At 39.3% G+C, this 19,916-nt stretch overlaps 1 protein-coding gene across 1 annotated transcript in view; it reads left to right on the plus strand.

Moving 5' to 3' along the window:
* Positions 1–3,392, plus strand: part of MRC1 (mannose receptor C-type 1) — a 108,032-nt gene extending 104,640 nt beyond the window's left edge. The window contains exons 28-30 of the mRNA XM_036097070.2: positions 7–171; positions 1,280–1,321; positions 2,440–3,392. Of these exons, the coding sequence (XP_035952963.2) occupies positions 7–171; positions 1,280–1,321; positions 2,440–2,690 (458 nt within the window). The 3' untranslated portion in view covers positions 2,691–3,392. The remainder of the gene's footprint in view (positions 1–6; positions 172–1,279; positions 1,322–2,439) is intronic.
* Positions 3,393–19,916: the final 16,524 nt, after the last annotated feature.

Raw genomic sequence — 19,916 nt, forward strand, 5'->3', positions numbered from 1 at the left:
CATCAGGAAAGTGGCTGTGGGTAAACAACAATCCAGTCTCCTTTGTCAACTGGAACACAGGAGATCCCTCTGGTGAACGAAATGATTGTGTAGCTTTATCCGCATCTTCTGGATTTTGGAATAATATTCACTGTTCTTCCTACAAAGGATATATTTGTAAAAGACCAAAAAGTAAGAATTTTCCTTGCAGTACCTATGTTCACAGGCCATTGTTTCTTTCAAATATTAAGGGGTCACACGTGGGATTATAATGTGGTTACAGGTCTCATGCAAGCTCTCTCCCTGAGTAAGTGAAGAATCCCTAGTGATTAGTTGTTGTCTGCAGCTCTGTGGGAGCAAACTCTGTCTGTGTAGCTGCCATAATGATTTAGGTATATCAATACATTTATGATGGGATACCCAGGCATATGGACTGTGGAGTTGCAGGTGGTTTGAAGAGTCAGCTTATAAAGCCTTACGGCATAAAAGGAAAAGGGGGTAAAGTTTGTCATCTCCACCAAACCAGAAGGTATTAAGATTCTGGAGAGGAATCAGAATTTACTATGGAATAAATCATGTAAGACCAATTAAATCTCCGTCTGAGATTAAGTAGCAGATCATGTAAAGACAAGGATTGGAGGAATTAATGGTGTTCCATGCCCACCATGTAGTACTCTCTAGACTTTAATAATATTTTATGCCAATCTACTTCACATAATATGCTTCCCAAGAGATAAAATTATTAATTAAATAATGGATTTAAATATAGGAATTAGAGAAGTTAACACTCTATCTCAGTAGATTTTATTATTTTGGAATTGTGTAGTTCTTCAGTCTTTTAAAACTCTCTTTGAGACACTTTGGTGCAGTGTGGGAGTCTTGTTTTACTTTTCATTCAAACGCCTTGTGGTACCTTAGGCTTCCGTGGGCCAATTTCAAAACAGCCTAGAATACGTTATTTTTGGATAGATTGGTTAGATTTTGAGGGTCAGTGTCAGTGGGTCGGATGCAACTCAGTGGACTGTATTTTCAGAATTGTCTTTGTATTCAAACTCTCCCTACAGCTATAGGATGCTGATACAGGATGGGTGGATGGATGGATGGATCGATAGTTACATACATACACACGTACATAGGTCTTCTAGATTCTATTTGTCTATCATCTATCATCTATATATCATATCACCATGAACCAAATATGGAGGATTCCATGTGTCTGCGAACCAAATAATAGTCACTATCTGCATGCAATTATTATGGGCTTTTATAAACATTTAATTTTTTTTTATTTCACAAACAGTTGTTGATGCTGAACCTACTCATACATTAATTACCACAAAAGGTAAGACCATTATGAAATTTTAAGTTCTTAGTAATATATCAATACAATTTGCTTGTTTTAAAAACCGTAATAATCCTTTCCTATACCCCCTGTATTCTCAGTAGAATTGCTTGAGCTGCATTAGCCTTTGTCATTATGTCATCAACCTCCCTTGAATAATGCTCTAAGAGAGCAGACCTTGGAGTCAGGTTGGTATTTTTACCATAGATACTATCGAAGACATTGCTGCATTACAGAGGTGCCTTGTGGAAACGACAGGAGAGATTTCTCTGGAATCCTTGTGGGGTTTTTTTCTTTTTTTTTAAGCAATGTTTTAAATTTTATTTTTATAGACAACTTGAATCAGGTAACTGATGGTAACTGATCTTATTTTGCCAATTTTGTTGGCAGCTAAAAAACCCTCAGATTTATGGTTTGCCTGCAACCTCCTTACTAACCTCCTGGGTGCTATTTGTTAACTGATTATACTCATGAGTTCAGTTTGCTACTACTCTTATTTTCTCTTTTCCCTAATTTTCTCCCTTGCTTTTTTTTATCATCATTATTATTACTATTTATCTTCATATGATGGATTTGTAAGCAGCATTAAATTATTTTGAAACAGGGGTGCGTATTTTAAAACATTGATGTTAACTGGGGTGCCTGGGTGGCTCAGTTGGTTGAGCATCCGACTCCTGGTTTTGGCTTTGATTGTGATCTCATAGGTCCTGGGATCGAGCCCTGTGCAGGGCTCCGTGCTCAGTGCAGAGTCTGCTTGAGATTCTCTCTGCCCCTCCCCCTGCTCTCACTCTCGCTCACACTCTCATTCTCTCTCTCTCTCTCAAATAAATAAATACATCTTTAAAAAACACAACAACAACAAAAACATTGATTTAAAACTAACAGATGGAATATTCCTGCAACTGAACAATAATCTTAACATCTAAAACAATCCTCTATGTCACATGGACTCCTGTTTTCATGTCCTTCATTTCTGTCTGACAAATGTCAAAAAACATTTGAAATGAAAGGACATTCATGCATTTTAGCTTTTCAAAAAAGAAAGTTGTCTTGTTCTCCATAGCATTCTACCTTTTGCCTCCCTCCACCTTTCTCCTCATTATTTTATTTATTTCTAGCTGACCCAAGGAAGATGGGTCCTTCCAAACCTTCTTCCAGCCTGGCAGGAGTCGTTGTCATGGTGGTCCTCCTGATCATAGCGGGTGCTGGCCTCGCGGCGTATTTCTTTTATAAGAAAAGACGTGTGCACTTACCTCAAGAGAACACTTTTGAAAACACTCTCTATTTTAATAGCAGATCAAGTCCAGGAATGAGTGATACGAAAGATCTCGTGGGCAACATTGAACAGAATGAACACGCAGGCATCTAGTATCCTAATGTGATTTAGATATATTTGAATCTCATAACATTGTAACTAAAATGTTAAGGTCTTTAATGCAATGTGATTGTTTCCTTTAAAATTAGTACTGTAGTGAACTGGCCTGTCCTTTTTCTTTGCCTAATTGAAGAAATAATTGCTCATGTTCTATCTGGCAAGGGATTTTCATAGAAGAGGGATAAGGATACTGACTACCACTTGAAAAAAATAGCTTAGGTGAACACACAGCACAAGAATGCCAACTTAAAATTTCAGCATCACTGGTGTGTAGCCAGCATCGACCACATGCAGGTTAGAAGAACCCCAAAGACCTAAGCGTCCTGAAATAGTTTAAGGAGCTCCCAAAGAAATGTTACCTATTGAATTGTAATTCGGTAATCAGAAGACTGTTTTAAAAATCAAGTACAAATAACCTCAGGTGGCATGAAAATTTAGTCACTGTTTTCTCTTACCAATCTTGATTTTTACTTCAGTTATTTAGAATTGTATTTGTACACATGCAGAAAGAATGAGGCAGCTGAGAATCTTGTTTTCTCTGAGCAGGGTTTTCCAGGCTGAATCTTGCATATGTGTTCTTTGTCCTGTTATATGTATATCAGGAACAAAAGATGTGAAATAAAAATGTAAATTTGCATAACTGGATGTACTTAGATAATGTGAAATAAACATCAAAGACAAGGTCTATTTTTAATATATGTGTATTTTGGTGATCTTGGTAAATGTCAATTTTCTTTTAAGTGTGACTTATTTATCTATTTACTTTGTACTTAACTTTACTCTGAAAATAAACAATATGATTAGTAGAGAAATTCTTTAAACCCTCCATCTATTTGGAAAAGATAAGATGCTAAAACACTAGGTGATTGTATAATTTCCCCAGATCTTCCCCTGTAGCATTGATTCAAGTCAGAATTCAACAAAGGTTCTGTTACTGAGAATTAGGTCTCTAAATATCTTTTTCTCACTTTAATAATTAAGAATTCATTTTTGCATTAAAAATGTTGCCTTAGATAAAGCTTCCTGTACATTGTGCAATACTTTGGAGGTTCCGTATCTCACACAGGTACCACACTATCAGCTCATCCTTGCCTTTATCGAGGGATTGCTCCTGGGCAGAAGTTCCTTAACTGAGGTCCCCAGCGGGACTCAGATGGTGTTAAAGAGGTCTAGGAATGTCCAAAAATTGCATGCAAAATGCTGTACCAATTTGTGTTTGTGCCTTTTTTCTTTTTTCTGAGAAGAAAATAGCAGATTTTCAGGTAAGTCTGTAATTCAAAACAGATGAAGAAGCTGATCATTGGGTAGGAATATGATGGAGTTTCTAATACCCCAACTCAGATGAGTAACAGGTGGAAAGAAATAGGAAGTGAGAGGTAGGCAGTTGTGGAAAAGGTAGTTGAGCACCAACAATTCCCTCTTGTACCTGGAACAGTAGAAAACAAGTTGCTTTTTATTTTCTTGGTAAGAACGAAGCATATTCCATTTGAAGACATTCCAGTGGGAATGATTGCTATAGTATCACTGCTGTCTGTGATGAACTATATTAAAGAAATGACTTTCCTAATATATATATTAGGATATATGTATTAAGACTATGTGCTATATATATTATATATATACATATATATACTAATATATACTATGCATATATTACATATATACTGCATATAGTATCTGTTATAGATATTAGATATATACTATATATAGATATATAGATAATTATATATATTATAGATTATATAGATACTGTATACAGAGTATATAGTATATATAGATATAGATATATATTATAGATATATATACATATGCATAGTATATATATAGTATCTATTATAGATATACAGTATATATAGATATATATATATACTATACTATATATTATATATATAATCTATATTATAGTATCTATAATAAATACTATATATAGTATACATATAGTATGCATGGTATATATAGTATATATACTATACATAGAAAGATATATAGATACTATCTATATATATATAGTATATATATACAATATATATACTATACCATATATTATATATGTGTATATACTACATATACTAAAATATACTATACATATATACTATATATGTATAATATATATTATATATAGTATATATATTCCTAATATATATATATATATACTATATATTCTCTCTATATATATCCTTTCCCTAATATATATATATATATATTTTCCCTCAAGATACAAGAGAGAATTGGAAATATAAAATAAGGAGAAATACATAAGTGAGCATGTTTAAAAATTCTGTACAAAAGTCATTATAACTCAGAGCCGCATCCTCACAGAAAATATTTTGGACTCCAAACATGTATCTCAGACTTAAATGTCTTACCTTTTCAAGAAACAGTCCGTATTTGGCAGAGTGCTGAGCATTATATTTCACACTCATGTTATCCACTCAAACATAGTTTGAGTCGGGCGCCTGGGTGGCTCAGTTGGTTAAGCGACTGCCTTCGGCTCAGGTCATGATCCTGGAGTCCCGGGATCAAGTCCCACATCGGGCTCCCTGCTCAGCGGGGGGTCTGCTTCTCCCTCTGACCCTCTTCCCTCTTGTGCTGTCTCTCATTCTCTCTCTCAAATAAATAAATAAAAAATCTTAAAAAAACAAACAAACAAACAAAAAACATAGTTTGAGTCATAGTTAAGTCATTTGTATCTACACATGTATCCAAATACAATACTAAAATATCAAGGGTATTTTGTGGGTCAGGGAGAGGCGTCTAGGGTGGACAAGAGCAGTTTTATGCACTTTTGGTTGTTGGAGTTGAGTTGTTTTGTTTCTTAACCAGAAATTCTATCTGGTGGATTAAATGTTTAAGTACTCTCCTCAATGGCTTGCTTGCTTCAGGTTTGCATCAGAATCCAGCAGCTGGAAGAGTCTTAAGGATATTTCTTCCCCCAGTTGAGCTCAGACAATGTGAATAGTCTGTAACTTCAACTCTAAAATTAAAATTGATATCTGTAGAGACTGGCAGACTCTTAATTCATTTTCAGTATTCGCTAGTGCATCTGGTTGTGTATTTGCCCATTCAACCGTCAGCTATTTCTGGATCATCTGTCACATGTGCTAGACATTGAGCTACCCTCTGGAGATTCAAATATGGGTGAGGAGCAGTGCCTGTCCACAAGATGTGCACAGCCTAGTGGAGGTCAAGACACAGATCATTTTATAACAATGTGGAAGATGCACTGGTAGAAATAGGCTTAAGATATTTTCTCAGCTTGGGACGCCTGGGTGTCTCAGTTGGTTAAGCGTCTGTCTTCGGCTCAGGTCATGATCCTGGGACTGAGCCCTGCATCAGGCTCCCCACTCAGCAGGGAGTCTGCTTCTCCCTCTGTCCCTCCCCCTGCTCATGCTAACTCTCTCTTACTCTCTCTCTCAAGTAAATAAATAAACTCTTTAAAAAATTTTTTTCAACTTTATTGAGCTGTAATTGACATATAACTGTGTAAATTTAAGATGTACAACATAATGATTTGATATTTGTATATATTGCAAAATGATGACCGCAGTAAGAATAGGTAGCATATCCCTCACTTCACATAATTACAATTTGAAATACAAGTTGTCTAAGACATTAATGGAGCAGTGACAGATGCAGACATGGTTTCAGCAGTGCAAGAGCTGAGTTTTGTGGGTCTGAGGAGTTAACTTTGGGGGGCCCTCTTGAAGAAAGATAATACAAAGAAGTAGGTACAAAAGTGAAAATTTATTCAAAATGAAAAAAGAAATGAGAAATTACAATTTTTTTAAAGATGGCAGCTACAACAAATATCCTAAATTCAGGACAATGATGTTTTATTTTTAATAATTAACTGTCTGATATACTTTGTTTTCTAGGATCTACCATAACAAAATATCACAGACTGGTGGCTTAAACAATGCAAGTTTATTTTCTCTCAGCTTTCCTACAGCTTACGGTTCTGGAGGCTGGAGTCCAAGGTCACGGTACTGGCGGTTGGGGGGCGGGGTGGTCCTCTGATGCCCCTCTCTCTGGCTTGCAGATGGCTGCCCACTTGCTGCCCCTTCATATAGCTGTCTCTCTGTGTGCACGAGTCCCTGGTGTCTCTGTGTGTATCCTACCTCCTCTTACAAAGATGCCAGTTAGATTGGACTAGGTATACCTTAAAGACTTTGTTTTTAACTTAATACCCTCCTTAAAGATCCTATCTTCAAATAGTCACATTCTGAAGTACTAAGGGTTAGGGCTCCAACATTTGAATTTGGCAGGGGTGGGGGGGCACAGTTCAGCCTATCACATACTTCAGAACACTTCTTTTTGATTATCCCTCATGTCAGAATTTTCCAGAGAAACTGAACCAATAGAATCTATCTATCTATCTATCATCTATCTATCATCTATCTTTCATTCATCTATATTTTTATCTACTTAGCTATCATCTATCTAAATGGAGAAAGATATATTTTAAGGAAAAGCCTCATGCAATTGCAAATGCCTGGTAAATCCAAAATGTACAGGATAGGTGAGCAGGCTGAAGACTCAGGGAAGAGTTGCAGTTTGAGTCCAAAAGCAGTTTGTTGGCAGACTCACTCAAGGAAGAAGGTCCATCTTTGTTCTATTAGGGCCTTCAACGGATTAGACAAGACTCACCCTTATTAAGGAGGGTAATGTGCTCTGCTCAAAGTCCACTGATTTAAATGTTAATCTCATCCAAAATAACTCCTTCATAGAAACATCCAGAATAATACTTGAGCAAATATCTGGGCACCATGGCCCAGCCAAGTGGACACGTAAAATTAACCATCACACCCCTTTATATGGCAATGGTTTTGCAATATTTTTATGTAGAGAATAGAAAGATAATGCAGTCTTCAGCATGATAGAGCAAATATTTGAAAAATTCTTTGATAGTTAATAGTTTTACTCTATAACTTGTTATTGATAATGTAGTATAAATTTTAGGACTAAGGTCAAATATGGGAAAACCTCTTGAATTTCAGGGCATTTATTTTGAGTGTGTGCATATGTGTATAACGAGTAATTGTAAATACCTCTGAATCTGGTGATAATCACTAATCAGTTTGTTAACATTTTTATAATGGCATATTATGAGTGCTTGGTGAGGTTGGTATTTTGTGTCAAACCTAAATCTAATATGTTCATATAATTCAGTTCTCTTCATTCTCATCATTAACTAAATTACCATATAACCCAAGAGTCTCTTCACTACTTCAACTTTGAAATTAATCTCTTCCTGTTAATAAATTATTACTTTGGGAATGATCTGAAAATTTTCTTGTTCCTATTTGCATCTTGATGTCAGAATAATTTCTATTGGTTTCATTTTGGAATTTTCAAAATTTTCATTTTCAATTTTCTATTGGTTAATTTTTTGCTTTGTTTCATATTCCCATTCATTTGACTTGCATTTTATTCTAATTCTTTAACAAATAAATTTTATTTTTTAAAAAATTTTATTTATTTATTTGAAAGAAAGGGAGAGAGCACAAGAGAGCATGAGCGAGCACAAGCAGGGGGAGTGGCAGGCAGAGGGAGAAGCAGGCTCCCCAAGGAACAGGGAGCCCGATGCGGGGCTTGATCCCAGGACCCTGGGATCAGGGGCTGAGCTGAAGGCAGGTACTTAACTGACTGAGCCACCCAGACACCACTTTAACAAATAAATTTTAAAATGACAAAATAAAGTATATTTTCTACACATCCAAATGTGCACTCTGCCCGCACCTATACAAGAATTTCTCAGTTGTTTTTTTGAGATGTTCCAAAAATATTTTTCCATGTTACAGGTAAAGTAGCATCTTTGATAAAGCTCTGTACCACATTCCCAGCAAACAAAAAAAAAGAGAGAGAGAGAGAGAGAGAAAGGAAAACCGCATAGTGTTTTTATATTGTATAGGCTGCATTACTTCACCCTTCCATTTTAATTCGGCTTTGATGACAACTGAAATTTCTACTTCAATTTTTTTCTCCCTGTGATAATTGAAGGAATTTCTGTAAACTAGCATCTGGTTTCAAATATTTTAAAAGTTGTTTCTTCTCTAAATCCACTTACTTTGGCCCTGGTACCTGAGGATATGCTCATACTGGTTCACAACCAAGGCTGGACGATCTGATACGGTGGATGGCAGGTGCGTTCCCAGAAGCTGTGACGTGGCTGATTGATGTCACAGTTTCCTGAGGCTGAAGCGTAGGACTCAGTTAATCCAACAGGAGTCTAAATGCTCTGTGAAGGGATTTTGCAGAAGTAAATAAAGTCCCTAATCAGGTGACTTTAAGTTGGGGATGTTATCCTGTGTGGGCCTGACTTAATCAGTTAAATGATCTCTCAAATTGGGTCTAGGCTTTCCCTGGGGTGGGGGTTAGGGGCAAACTCCTGCTTTTAGGAAACTGTTTTGGCCCATGGAGTTCCAGCTTGTTCCTGATCTTCCCTTTCTGATGGCCTGCCTTGTGGACTTCAGACTTGCTTAGTCAGTCTGCCACAGTTACATAAGCCAATTCCTTATGTTTCTAGAGATGTTTGCCTACTATCTACCTACCATCTATCTATCATCTATCTATCATCTATCTATCTATCTATCTATCATCTATCTCTATCATCCATCTATCTATCATGTTAATATTTCCTACTGGTCCTCTTTCTTTGCCTGAATCCTGACTGATACCCCATTCCTATACTGACAACCACATAAATATATTATTCCATTAAACCAACCAAATGTGTTCCAAACTCAATGTCCCTTTACCCCGATTCCCAAAAGTGCTCACAGTCACTCCCACGCTACCCAACACAAGAAGGAGTTTAATGGAAGGGTAGTTGGAGTAGAGAGTCTGAAACAATTAGGGTTAGAATATCTTACTTCTGCACAACTTATTTTAAAAACACAACTGTGTGAAAACACGGCTAGGACCCTGTCCACCGGCTTCGAAGGGACACGTGCAAGTGAGGGCCTCCCAAATTATGCTTCATTTGAAAGCTTCACTAGAGAACCACTCTGAATGTCAGGAGTAGTTTCTGAGAGAGGGGCCCCTGGAGAGGAGACCTGAGCACAGTCCGATAAGATGAGAGAAGAGCGTGTCTCAGTGGGGAGGGGGAAGGTAGGAACAGATGCCAAACAGACGAAATCTTGAGCAAAACCAGAGATGAGAACCCACTAGTTGTAGACAGGGAGTAAAATGGGGTGAATGTAAGGACTAGAATTTAGGGGTCACACCGTCAAACACTGACAGCAGGCAGTCTTCTGTTTGGTCCTCCCCTTGTTTCATCTGCATTCAAAGCACCTTCTTTTTTTTTTTTTTTTTAAGGATTTTATTTATTTATTTGACAGAACAGCTGGCTTGTTGGCATAACAAAATTGGAGGCTGAAAAATCTTAATTTAGAAACCCTTGAATTATGAAAAATGTAGGGCACCTCTATTAGTGAGAATTTCTTTTCTGGTAATATCTTAGGGTAAATATATTGCATTGGCTATAAATAGGCATCTCAATCCTGGTTGCACTTTGTAATTGCCTGGGCCTCACCTCGGACCCGTAAAAGGAGAATCTGGGAGTGGACCAGCAGAACAGAACAGGGCAAACCAGCAAAAACTTCCTAGGTGACACTATGAACTGGATAATGAAGAAATAAGCTTAAATAGTACAGGTTTGAAGGTGTTAATTATTCTTCAGCTTTCCCTAGTAAGTCAAAATTCTTGAGAACACGAATACAGTAATATTTCTCAAAATTAGCAGAGGGCAGTTGGTAAATTTCACGATGTATTTGCCCTTAACATAACTTTTTGTTTTTTACTAAAAAGAAGATATAACCAAAAATAGTAATATTATAATTTGTTCTTGCATACTTCTGGTTTTTCTTAGAGAATTCATATTGTATCCAAATATCAAATAAGAAATTTTCCTTAAAACATTGTTTTTGGTAAAGCCTAAATAGATGTTGTCATAAAAATGTTTCAGGAGATTCCTTCCACTGAAACTTTTGTCCAAACTGGTGCAACACATATTTTGGTATTAGAATTTCCGTAGCATTCTATAAACAAGGTTTTTGATTTGGAAGGGCCCCTGATAGGCAGCAATTTTAAACAAAAGATGGCACTGACATTGGAAAGGCTCCCTGAGTTGGCTGGAGATCCTGGCTATGCTGTGGGGGCTTTAAAATATTAAAGTTATTCATGGCGGCTCTGCACGATTAGATTTTGGCAAAGATCGTTGATCTCATTCAACTAGCTCTGTGGGTTGAGTGAAAACCATTCCTATCACTGCTTTCTCCTTATGGGTCTGATTACAGCTCATGTACATATAGTTCTCCCGGTGTTTGAGAGAACTCCACAGAGCAATCATGCTCTCTTTTCTGTTAACTTTTTGTTTTTGTTTTTGTTTTTGTTTTTTAAGGACAGGAAAAGTTTGAGACTCCTTGGGCTTGCTCCTGATTGGGGGCTTCGGCAGGGGTTCTCAAACTGTTATGGGCATAAGAGCCACATAGTGAGTTTATTCAAAATACAGATTCCTCTGGGATCATGGTTATGATTCTGATTAAGTAGAGCTGGGTTGGAGTCCTGGAATCTGCCTTTCAGCCCGCAATCCGGGAGATTCTGATGGCCTCGGGCTATGATTTTGATGAACTCCATTTCGGAATCATTTTGCATTGAGATAGCATTTCCTCAAAGCTGTTAGAAATCTCACAGAATCCCATAATCCGTGAGGTAAAAGCAGGATAGCCAAATAGCATGGGAGTTAACCAAAGTTTCAGTTTCTCCATTCTTTCTGTTAATTAACCAGGAACTGTTGATGCTAAAATCTTTTCTGCACTACTTTTCATGAACTCCCCTATACTCTCTGCTCTCTACTGAATGTTTGCATCTCACTACCCCAACCCCATTCGTATATTTGAGACCTAATTCCCAATGTGATGGTCTTAGGAGGTGGGGTCTTCGGGAGGTGGTTAGGTGATGAAGGTGGAGCCCTTGTCAATGGAATTAGTGCCCTTATCAAAGAGACCCCAGGGGCACCTGGGTGGCTCAGTCGTTAAGTGTCTGCCTTCGGCTCAGGTCATGATTCCAGGTCCTGGGATCGAGCCCCGCATCGGGCTCCCTGCTCGGCGGGAAGCCTGCTTCTCCCTCTCCCACTCCCCCTGCTTGTGTTCCCTCTCTCGCTGCCTTTCTGACAAATAAATAAAATCTTAAAAAAAAAAAAAAAGAAGATACTTTAAAAAAAAAAAAGAGACCCCAGAGAGCTCCCTGTCCCTTCCATCGTATGAAGACACAGAAAGAAGACTACTGTCTATGAACCAGGAAGCGGGTTCTCACCTGACACTGAATCTGCTGGCAACTTGATCTTAGACTTCCCAGCCTCCAGAACTGTGAGAAATAAATGTTTGTTGTTTCTGGGAGCAGCCCAAATGGTCTAAGACATTCTCCCAATGCTATCCTGTGCCTACATCCCCTTTATAATTACCATTAATGAATATGTGTGAGCTGATGATTTGTCTCTCTTGTCCAATCTTAGAATATTAACTCAGGGAAGGGAAAAGCCAGACATTATGTGGTCCTGGGCAGAACCTTAGATCCTTTCTATTTGCTATGGGAGAAAGCAAAGAAATTATCCTAGAGAGACTCCCAGCTCATGAAAATGTCAGTTGCTGTGGGTCAGGGTTTGCTCATGTTATAAAAGGAAGTGCATGGAAACCTTCTAATGCTGTGACCATCAGAACTCTGTAATTTACCTTTATTTTCTTGAGAAGATGGAAAAAAACCTCATCAGCTTCTTTGATAAAAATTGCAGTGAATATTTCAAAGAGGATTCTGTCTCTTATTTTCCCTCAATTTTCTGGAAATCAGGAGCAGCTCTTGGCAGTGAAGGTAATAGGGAGCCTGATTAAGTTCCTGTCATGCTGGACACAATGGCCCGCAGCTGAGTAATTCCAGATGGGCCTGCAGTGTGTTCTGCTGACTGCCATGTGCCACCTTAGGGGTGAACTCCAAGGACCCCCCCACCCCCTTGAGCTGTGGGGACAGAGGAGGAGATTTGAAGTTTCTAAAAGAGAAGAAGGAAGGTTGTGGGATTGAGACTCTCTAGGTATCCACGTCTCTGAATATGACAGTTTGCTTATCAGGCAAGATTTGACTCCCTTGAGGAAATACCGGGTTAAGAGATGAGCAAAATCTCTATGTGTTTTGTGTTATTGATCTTGGGTCTCAATAAAAAGTCCTGATTTTCTCTGGATGTGTCTGGACTTCTCTCCGGGCCTTTGTTCCCACATGTCAGTAGGCTGTAACTAGATATGGATTATGCAAGAACTGCTTTTGTCAGAAGAGTCTGCTTCCATATCCCATGTACCCTGTCGGCTGCTGACGGCTATGGCTGGATGGTAGCCATGCTGGAAACACCTGGACTCAAGCACCTGTGGTGTGTGTGCCACAAAGCAGGTAGTGGGACTCCTGCTTTTACCATCCCGGGCACCACGCCTCACCCAGTGAGGACCCCCAGGCCAACCTGGCAGAGCATGAAGAAGGAAGCGGATCCAGTGTGGGGCCTTCTTCGCTTGAGCAGCTGACAGAGATTCTACTGCCAAGCAACAGAGAATCTGGCATAATCTCTGAAGAGCCTCGGCCAACTGGAACTTCGGAAACCACAGCTTTCCTCTGAGCTCCCCCTCAAGATGTGTATAGTCATCGTGCCTGTTTTGCTTCCTCCGTGTTCTTGTTTAAAAGCCAGATTTCTCCCTGGACAGGAAGCAAAATCTCAGTCTTCTGGGGTTGCCATGAGGGCAGAGAGGAACAGGGAGAACAAGTTTGGGGAGGTTAGGGCAGTATCAGGTAACCTTTCCTGAAGTCGATCTTTAGAGTATCCAAGCCACTGTGTTCTTTTGGACTGTCTTCAACCAAGCATTTTCCACAGTGCCAAGCCTCAGGATATCAAAGAACTGCTCACAAAATATTCTCTCTCTCTCTCTCGTAAGCAGCAGAATGATTTAGCTAAGAGGACATTTCTGCCAACACATATCACATAGACTGAGACAATAAAAAAAAGAAAGAAAAGAAAAGAAAAGAAAAAATTAAAAAAAGACCAAAGAGAATGAGAGTGAGTTCTTGGTGGAAAGAACACAGTCACCCCCCCCCCAAGAGTTCCTGTAATTGGCCAACCTAAGCTACTTTGGTGGCTGCTGTCACCCCTGTGGCGCTCAAAAATGACTAAGACAATGGGAAACGTGGTACCTCAATGACCATAACAGGTACCACAACTGGGTAGCCATCAATATCCACAATCATGCGTTTTTTAGCTCTCACTTTGTTTTCTTCATTCAATGATATTTCAGTTTCCATTGTATCTAATAGTAGTGTCCAGAAGTCAAGTGCTGTAAAGAACCACAACAGAAAAATGACAACAATGTAAGCTATAAACTCAAAAGCTGTTGCTGGTACCTAGGCAAGGTAGGTACATGGTCAAATAGACACACTCTGTTCTTCTGAACACACCAATCGTAACCTGACAACTTCCCCAAATATTTGACAAATCTGCAAAGGTGGTCACCCCCGCACTTCTGGCAGGCCATTCTGTAGTTAGTACAGAACGCAGAGTTACATCCGTTTGGTTGAGTGTTGAGGCCAAAACCACCATCACAGGGATGATCAACACTATCACCCATCACCCCTAAGGAGTCCTGTCTAAGACAGCAGTGATCACTACCAAGGCATGAAGAGTTGAGTCAGAAATGAAGATACCATCCATACCGACCATGGGCCTGAAGGCCACACCCAGTATCACATGCACATTATGAAACCTTACAACTTTCAAGAAGCAGGTTGAGATAGTATGCGGATTACTGATGACAGAAAAATCCAGGGTTGAGGCCATTGTCGGCACTGTCTTGACAGAGCTTATAAAAATGCTAAAGAGGCCAACAACAAACTCAAGACAGCACGGATCCATTGAGTCATACATGCTTGTTGTCACAAAGCTTCCAAATGGCACTAAACAGATTTTACCCTTGGTGGCCCTTTTAATTTCTCTTGTCATATTTATCTTTAAAAGCTACAAGAAGAACTATCACCCAACAAAGTGCTTAACTAATAGACTTTAGATGATTATGAAGGAATTATTGGAAGGACACTTACACAAAAAACGATTTCTGTATTAAGTGTGCTGGGAAATCTGGGGGACATTTCTCCTTCCTTTGTGATCTGTTAAGTCTGAATCAGGTATTATTTTATGCATTATTTTGAGGCAATTTGAGAGCGATGCCAGATACTTAATAGATCTGTTATGAAATTAATGTATTATTAAAAGCTCTCTCCTCTTTTTGAAATTAAAAAAAAAGTTATGTCATGGACCAGGAAAGTGTAGTAACTCTGTCAGCATAGATGTAAGTGATCCCAAGTTCATCATGGACTTAGTTTACTGGGTCATTTTTCAGCTTGATCACGTCTAAAGAGAGAATTCTTGTGGATCTTGACTTTTTTCTCCCTTTTGATATGATGTTATGTTTATAGCCCATTCTAGTTAGAACTTCTGTGAAATGTATGATAATTAGTTTTGTTTTTGTAAATAGTCATTTAAAGAAAAGAAAAATAAGATCCTAGAAAAATAAGTAAGTGTGAGAATGAATAAATACCATGTTCACGGGGTGCCTGGGTGGCTCAGTTGGCTAAGCATCTGCCTTCAGCTCAGGTCATGATCACAGGGTCCTGGGATCAAGCCCCGTGTCATTGGGCTCCTCCTCAACGGGGAGTCTGCTTCTTCCTCTGCCCCTCTCCCCACCCGTCGCTTGTGCTCTCTCTCTCTCTCAAATAAATAAAATCTTTTAAAAAAATACTGTGTTCATGCTGATAAATCTCAAATTTATATCTTTAGCCTTAACTTCTGCTTGGAACTTTTAACTTGCCTACTTGACTGCTCTACTTGAATGTTTCATAGATAGTTCACATTTAACCAAATAGAACACAGCCTTGCCCCCACACTATTACTACTCCGATCTCCATTTTGTCAACATGAGCTATCCAGCTGCTCACTCTAGACAACTTGGAGCCATTTTTGCTTCACCTCTTTCCCTCGCACTCTGTATCTGTCACCAAGTCTGTTCAATTCAACTCCCCAAATAAGCTCTTGGACTTGTCCATGTCTTCCTCTTTCTATGGCTGCTCCCTAGTCTAGCCCCCATTATCTCTTGCCTGAAATACAAAAGTAGCCTGCTCCTTGATCTCCCTGTTTCTGCTTCTATTGTCCTCCATTTGTCCTCCACTTTGCAGCAAGTGGCTTTATTAAAATATGAGTCATATTATGTCTCTCCACAACTCAACACCTTTCAATAGCTTTTAATTTCATTTAGAAGACCACTCAACATTCTTACCATGACTGGTAGGACCCATGTGATCTGCCCCTGGCTTGCCACATGCTCACCACCCATACTCCAGCCAACTAATCCTCTCTCAGCATTTCAGAAAGTAGAACTCTTTTACCCCAGGGACTTTCCACATATTGATCCCTCCACATGGAATGTGCTTTCTTCCCAGCTTCAAGAGCTAGAGCTATTAGATCCCTCAGGTCATTTTCATTAAGGTAGACTCCGATTCTGTTGGTCTTCAACTCAGCCTCCTGCTTGTTTCCATAACACTCATAATTCTTTAATAGTTCCTTTATTTGTTTGTTTCTTTCTTCTTCCACCTCCCAATGTAATGAAGGCAGGAACCAATGTCTAGTTTGATTCATCAGTGAATTTCTGGTGCCTTCTGCAGTCTTTGGCTCATGATGGTGTTCAATAACATTTGTTAACTCCACTGAATCAATGGAAGAATTTAAATAATAAAATAATAAAAGAGGGCAGCAGGCGGAATCCAGGGGAGTGCTAACATCAACATTGACGTGCAGGATACAAACCTACCAGGAAATTCAAAAGAAGCAGTCAGAGAGGAGGAATTCTGCTAGAATATTCTGAAAGCCAAGCAAAGGATGCACTTCAAGAAGGAAGGTAGGGGAGGGGTAGGCTCTGCCAGATGCTGCCAGATGTCAGGTGAGATATGGGTTGAAGCTGTCTGCTGGATTTAGCATTACAAGAGTCATTTGTGACCTTGGCAAGAGCAGATTCCATTTCTCAGTGCTGCTTGTTTCTGGGCAAATCTGTGCTGCTCATTTTATGTAAGATCAAGATAGACAGAGGCTTACAAGTTTCAAGGAGACTGGTGAAGGAGAAGAGACATCAGGCACAAGTTGCTGGAAGGAAAGATTTCAGTACAATTAAGTATAGGAAAGGACCTAGGAGAGAGGGAAAATGTAAGAGCCAGCAATGAGAGACTATGATTAATGGAATACAGCCTTCCTGGCATCCACTTCCGTGGAACCCAAAGCCCAGGTAGAAGAAAGAAAAGACTTCTCTAGAGTCACAGTGAAAGTCACCTGGGGGGCTTTTAAAAGTATCAATGTCTTTGGCCCTACTCTAATCCAATTAAATCAGATCTGTAGGGATGGGGTCTAGATATGATATTTTTATAAAGCATCCAGGCTCTTCCAATGAATGTGCAGACCATAGTTGAGAAATGCCAGTTTAAATAACTGTTTTTACCTTTCCTTCTTTTGTGTGTTGAAATAGCACTTGCAGTTGGGGGGTAGTTTCTTTGCTAAGCAAACACTAAGTTAGGGTAGTTGACTGGAGTCAGCAGGAAGGGGTGAAGAAGTTAGTGGGTACCTTTACCTTTACCTAGCCAAATTGCTTTAAATCCATGCATACATTCATTATAAAATGTGGTAGAATACACATAAAATTTGCCACTGTCATCATTTTTATGTGTGTAGTTCAGTAGTCAGTATATTTACATTGTTGTGGAACCAATCTCCAAAACTCTTTTATCTTGCAAAACTAAGACTCTCTATCTGTTAAATAACTTTCCATTCCCTTAACCCTCAGCCCCAGGAAACTACCATGCTACTTTCTGACTCCATGAATTTGACCTCTCTATGTAGCTCATATAAGTGAAATCATGCACATTTGCTCTTTTGTGACTGCCTTATTTCACTTAGCATAATGTTCTCAAGGTTCATCTATACTGTAGCATGTGTCAGAATTCCTTTCCTTTTTTTTTTTTAAGATTTTATTTATTTATTTGAGAGAGAGAGAGAGCACGAGTGGAAGAGAGGGGAAGAGGGAGAAGCAGACTCCATGCTGAGTGCAGAGCCTGACACAGGGCTCGATCCCAGGACCCTGGGATCATGACCTAGCCAAAGGCAGATGCTTAATCAACTGAGCCACCCAGGCGCCCCAGAATTCCTTTCCTTTTAAAGGCTGAATAATATTCCATTGTACGTATAGACCATATTTTGTTTATCCATTCATTGGTCTTTTGACACTTGGTTGCTTCTACTCTTGGGGATTGTAAATAATGCTGCTATTAGCATGGGTGTACAAGTATCTCTTCAAGACCCGGCTTTTAATTCTTTTGAGTAGTGCCCAGAAGTGGAATTGCTGGATCATATGGTAATTCTATTTTTAATTTGTTGAGGAATGGCCATACTGTTTTCCACAGTGACTACAGCATTTTTTATTTCCACCAACAGTGCATAAGGGGTCTAATTTCTTCACATCCTTGCCAACACTGTTTTCTGTTATTTATTTTTTGATAGTAGCTACCTAAAAGGTGTGAGGTGGTTACATCATTCATTTTTACTTTTGCTATTTTTTTTATTTTTTTAAAGATTTACTTATTTATTTGAGAGAGAGAGCACGCATGAGTGGGGGGAGGGGCAGAGGGAGAGAATCTTCAAGGAGACTCCCTGCTGAGCAGAGACTCTCATGGGGGCTCAATCTCATGACCCTGAGATCATGACCTGAGCTAAAACCAAGAGTCAGACACTTAACTGACTAAGCCACCCAGGTGCCCCAACTTTTGCTTTTTTTTTTTTCAAAAAGATCTGAATCTTTATTTATTTATTTTTTTAAAGATCTGAATCTTTATTTATTTATTTGAGAAAGAGGGAATGTGCCTGCGAGTCAGGAGGGGAGGGGCAGAGAGAGAGAGAATCCCAAGTAGGCTCAATGCTTAGCACAGAGCCCAAAATGGGGCTCGATCCTACGACCCTGAGATCATGACCTGAGCCAAGATCAAGAGTGAGACACCTGGGGTGCCTGGGTGGCTCAGTTGGTTGGGCATCTGCCTTCAGCTCAGGTCATGATCCCCAAGTCCTGGGGTCAAGCCCGGTGTCAGGCTCCCTGCTCAGCCTGCTCAGCCAGGAGTCTTCTTCTCCTCTGCCCCTCATCCCACTCGTGCTCTCTCTCTCTCTCACTCTCTCAAATAAATAAATAAAATCTTAAAAAAAAAAAAAAAAGAGTGAGACACTTAACCAACTGAGCCACCCAGACGCCCCTACTTTTGCTATTTTTGAGAACTTCTTGAGTCAGGCTATAGTGGGTACTGTTGGATTTTTCAATGGATCTCCACCCTGGGGGAGACTAGGATTGGGTAAATTGGACTTCAGGAAGGTCCTGGCTCTCCTTTTCTTGTAGAAATTTTTGACATCTTGAAAATAAAGAAAACCTTACAGTTACAAATCATGTCCTCCGGTCAGGTTCTTCCTCTCTAGGCAAGACATGTGCACACAGGCTTGTCTAAAGTTTTCTGTCACTCTGAATCCCAGAGAGGTGTGAGGAGGGCAGATTCCATTTCTCAGTGCTGCTTGTTCCTGGGCAAATCTGTGCTGCTCATTTTATGTAAGATCAAGATAGACAGAGGCTTACAAAGTGTGCAAGGGAATAGATAAGCCAAGCCATTGACCCCTTTCTCTGGCCCCTTCTACAGAGGACAATGTCAGGCTGGGAGAGAAAATCATGATGTCTGCTGAGTTCATGGGTGGAGGCTTTAAAAATATATATATTTGTTGACAATCTATGTACTTTACTATTATTCTATTATACCCCTGTTGACTTCAGCAAGCAGGACACACTTGATGAAAAAAAAAATGGAAAGAAAATATTAAGTTTGTGTTATGAAAGTTTTCATATCCAAGAGAGCTGAGAATGTGGCACCTGATTATACCAGATTTCTGCTTAGATTACAGAAATGTGAATCCCAGTGCCATTCAGGATCTAACTTTTGTTCCAAGAGGTAGAGTTGCCCTTGCCTTTCTCAGAGAAGCCTGTGCAGGCTAAGCCATTAGACCAAGGAAGTGCTTGAAGGCTTTTGTCTGCTAACGAGCCAGAATAAGCTGTGACTCCACATGGGGTCACT

Source organism: Halichoerus grypus, chromosome 6 (genome assembly GCF_964656455.1).
Source record: "Halichoerus grypus chromosome 6, mHalGry1.hap1.1, whole genome shotgun sequence".
Classification (NCBI taxonomy): Eukaryota; Metazoa; Chordata; class Mammalia; order Carnivora; family Phocidae; genus Halichoerus; species Halichoerus grypus.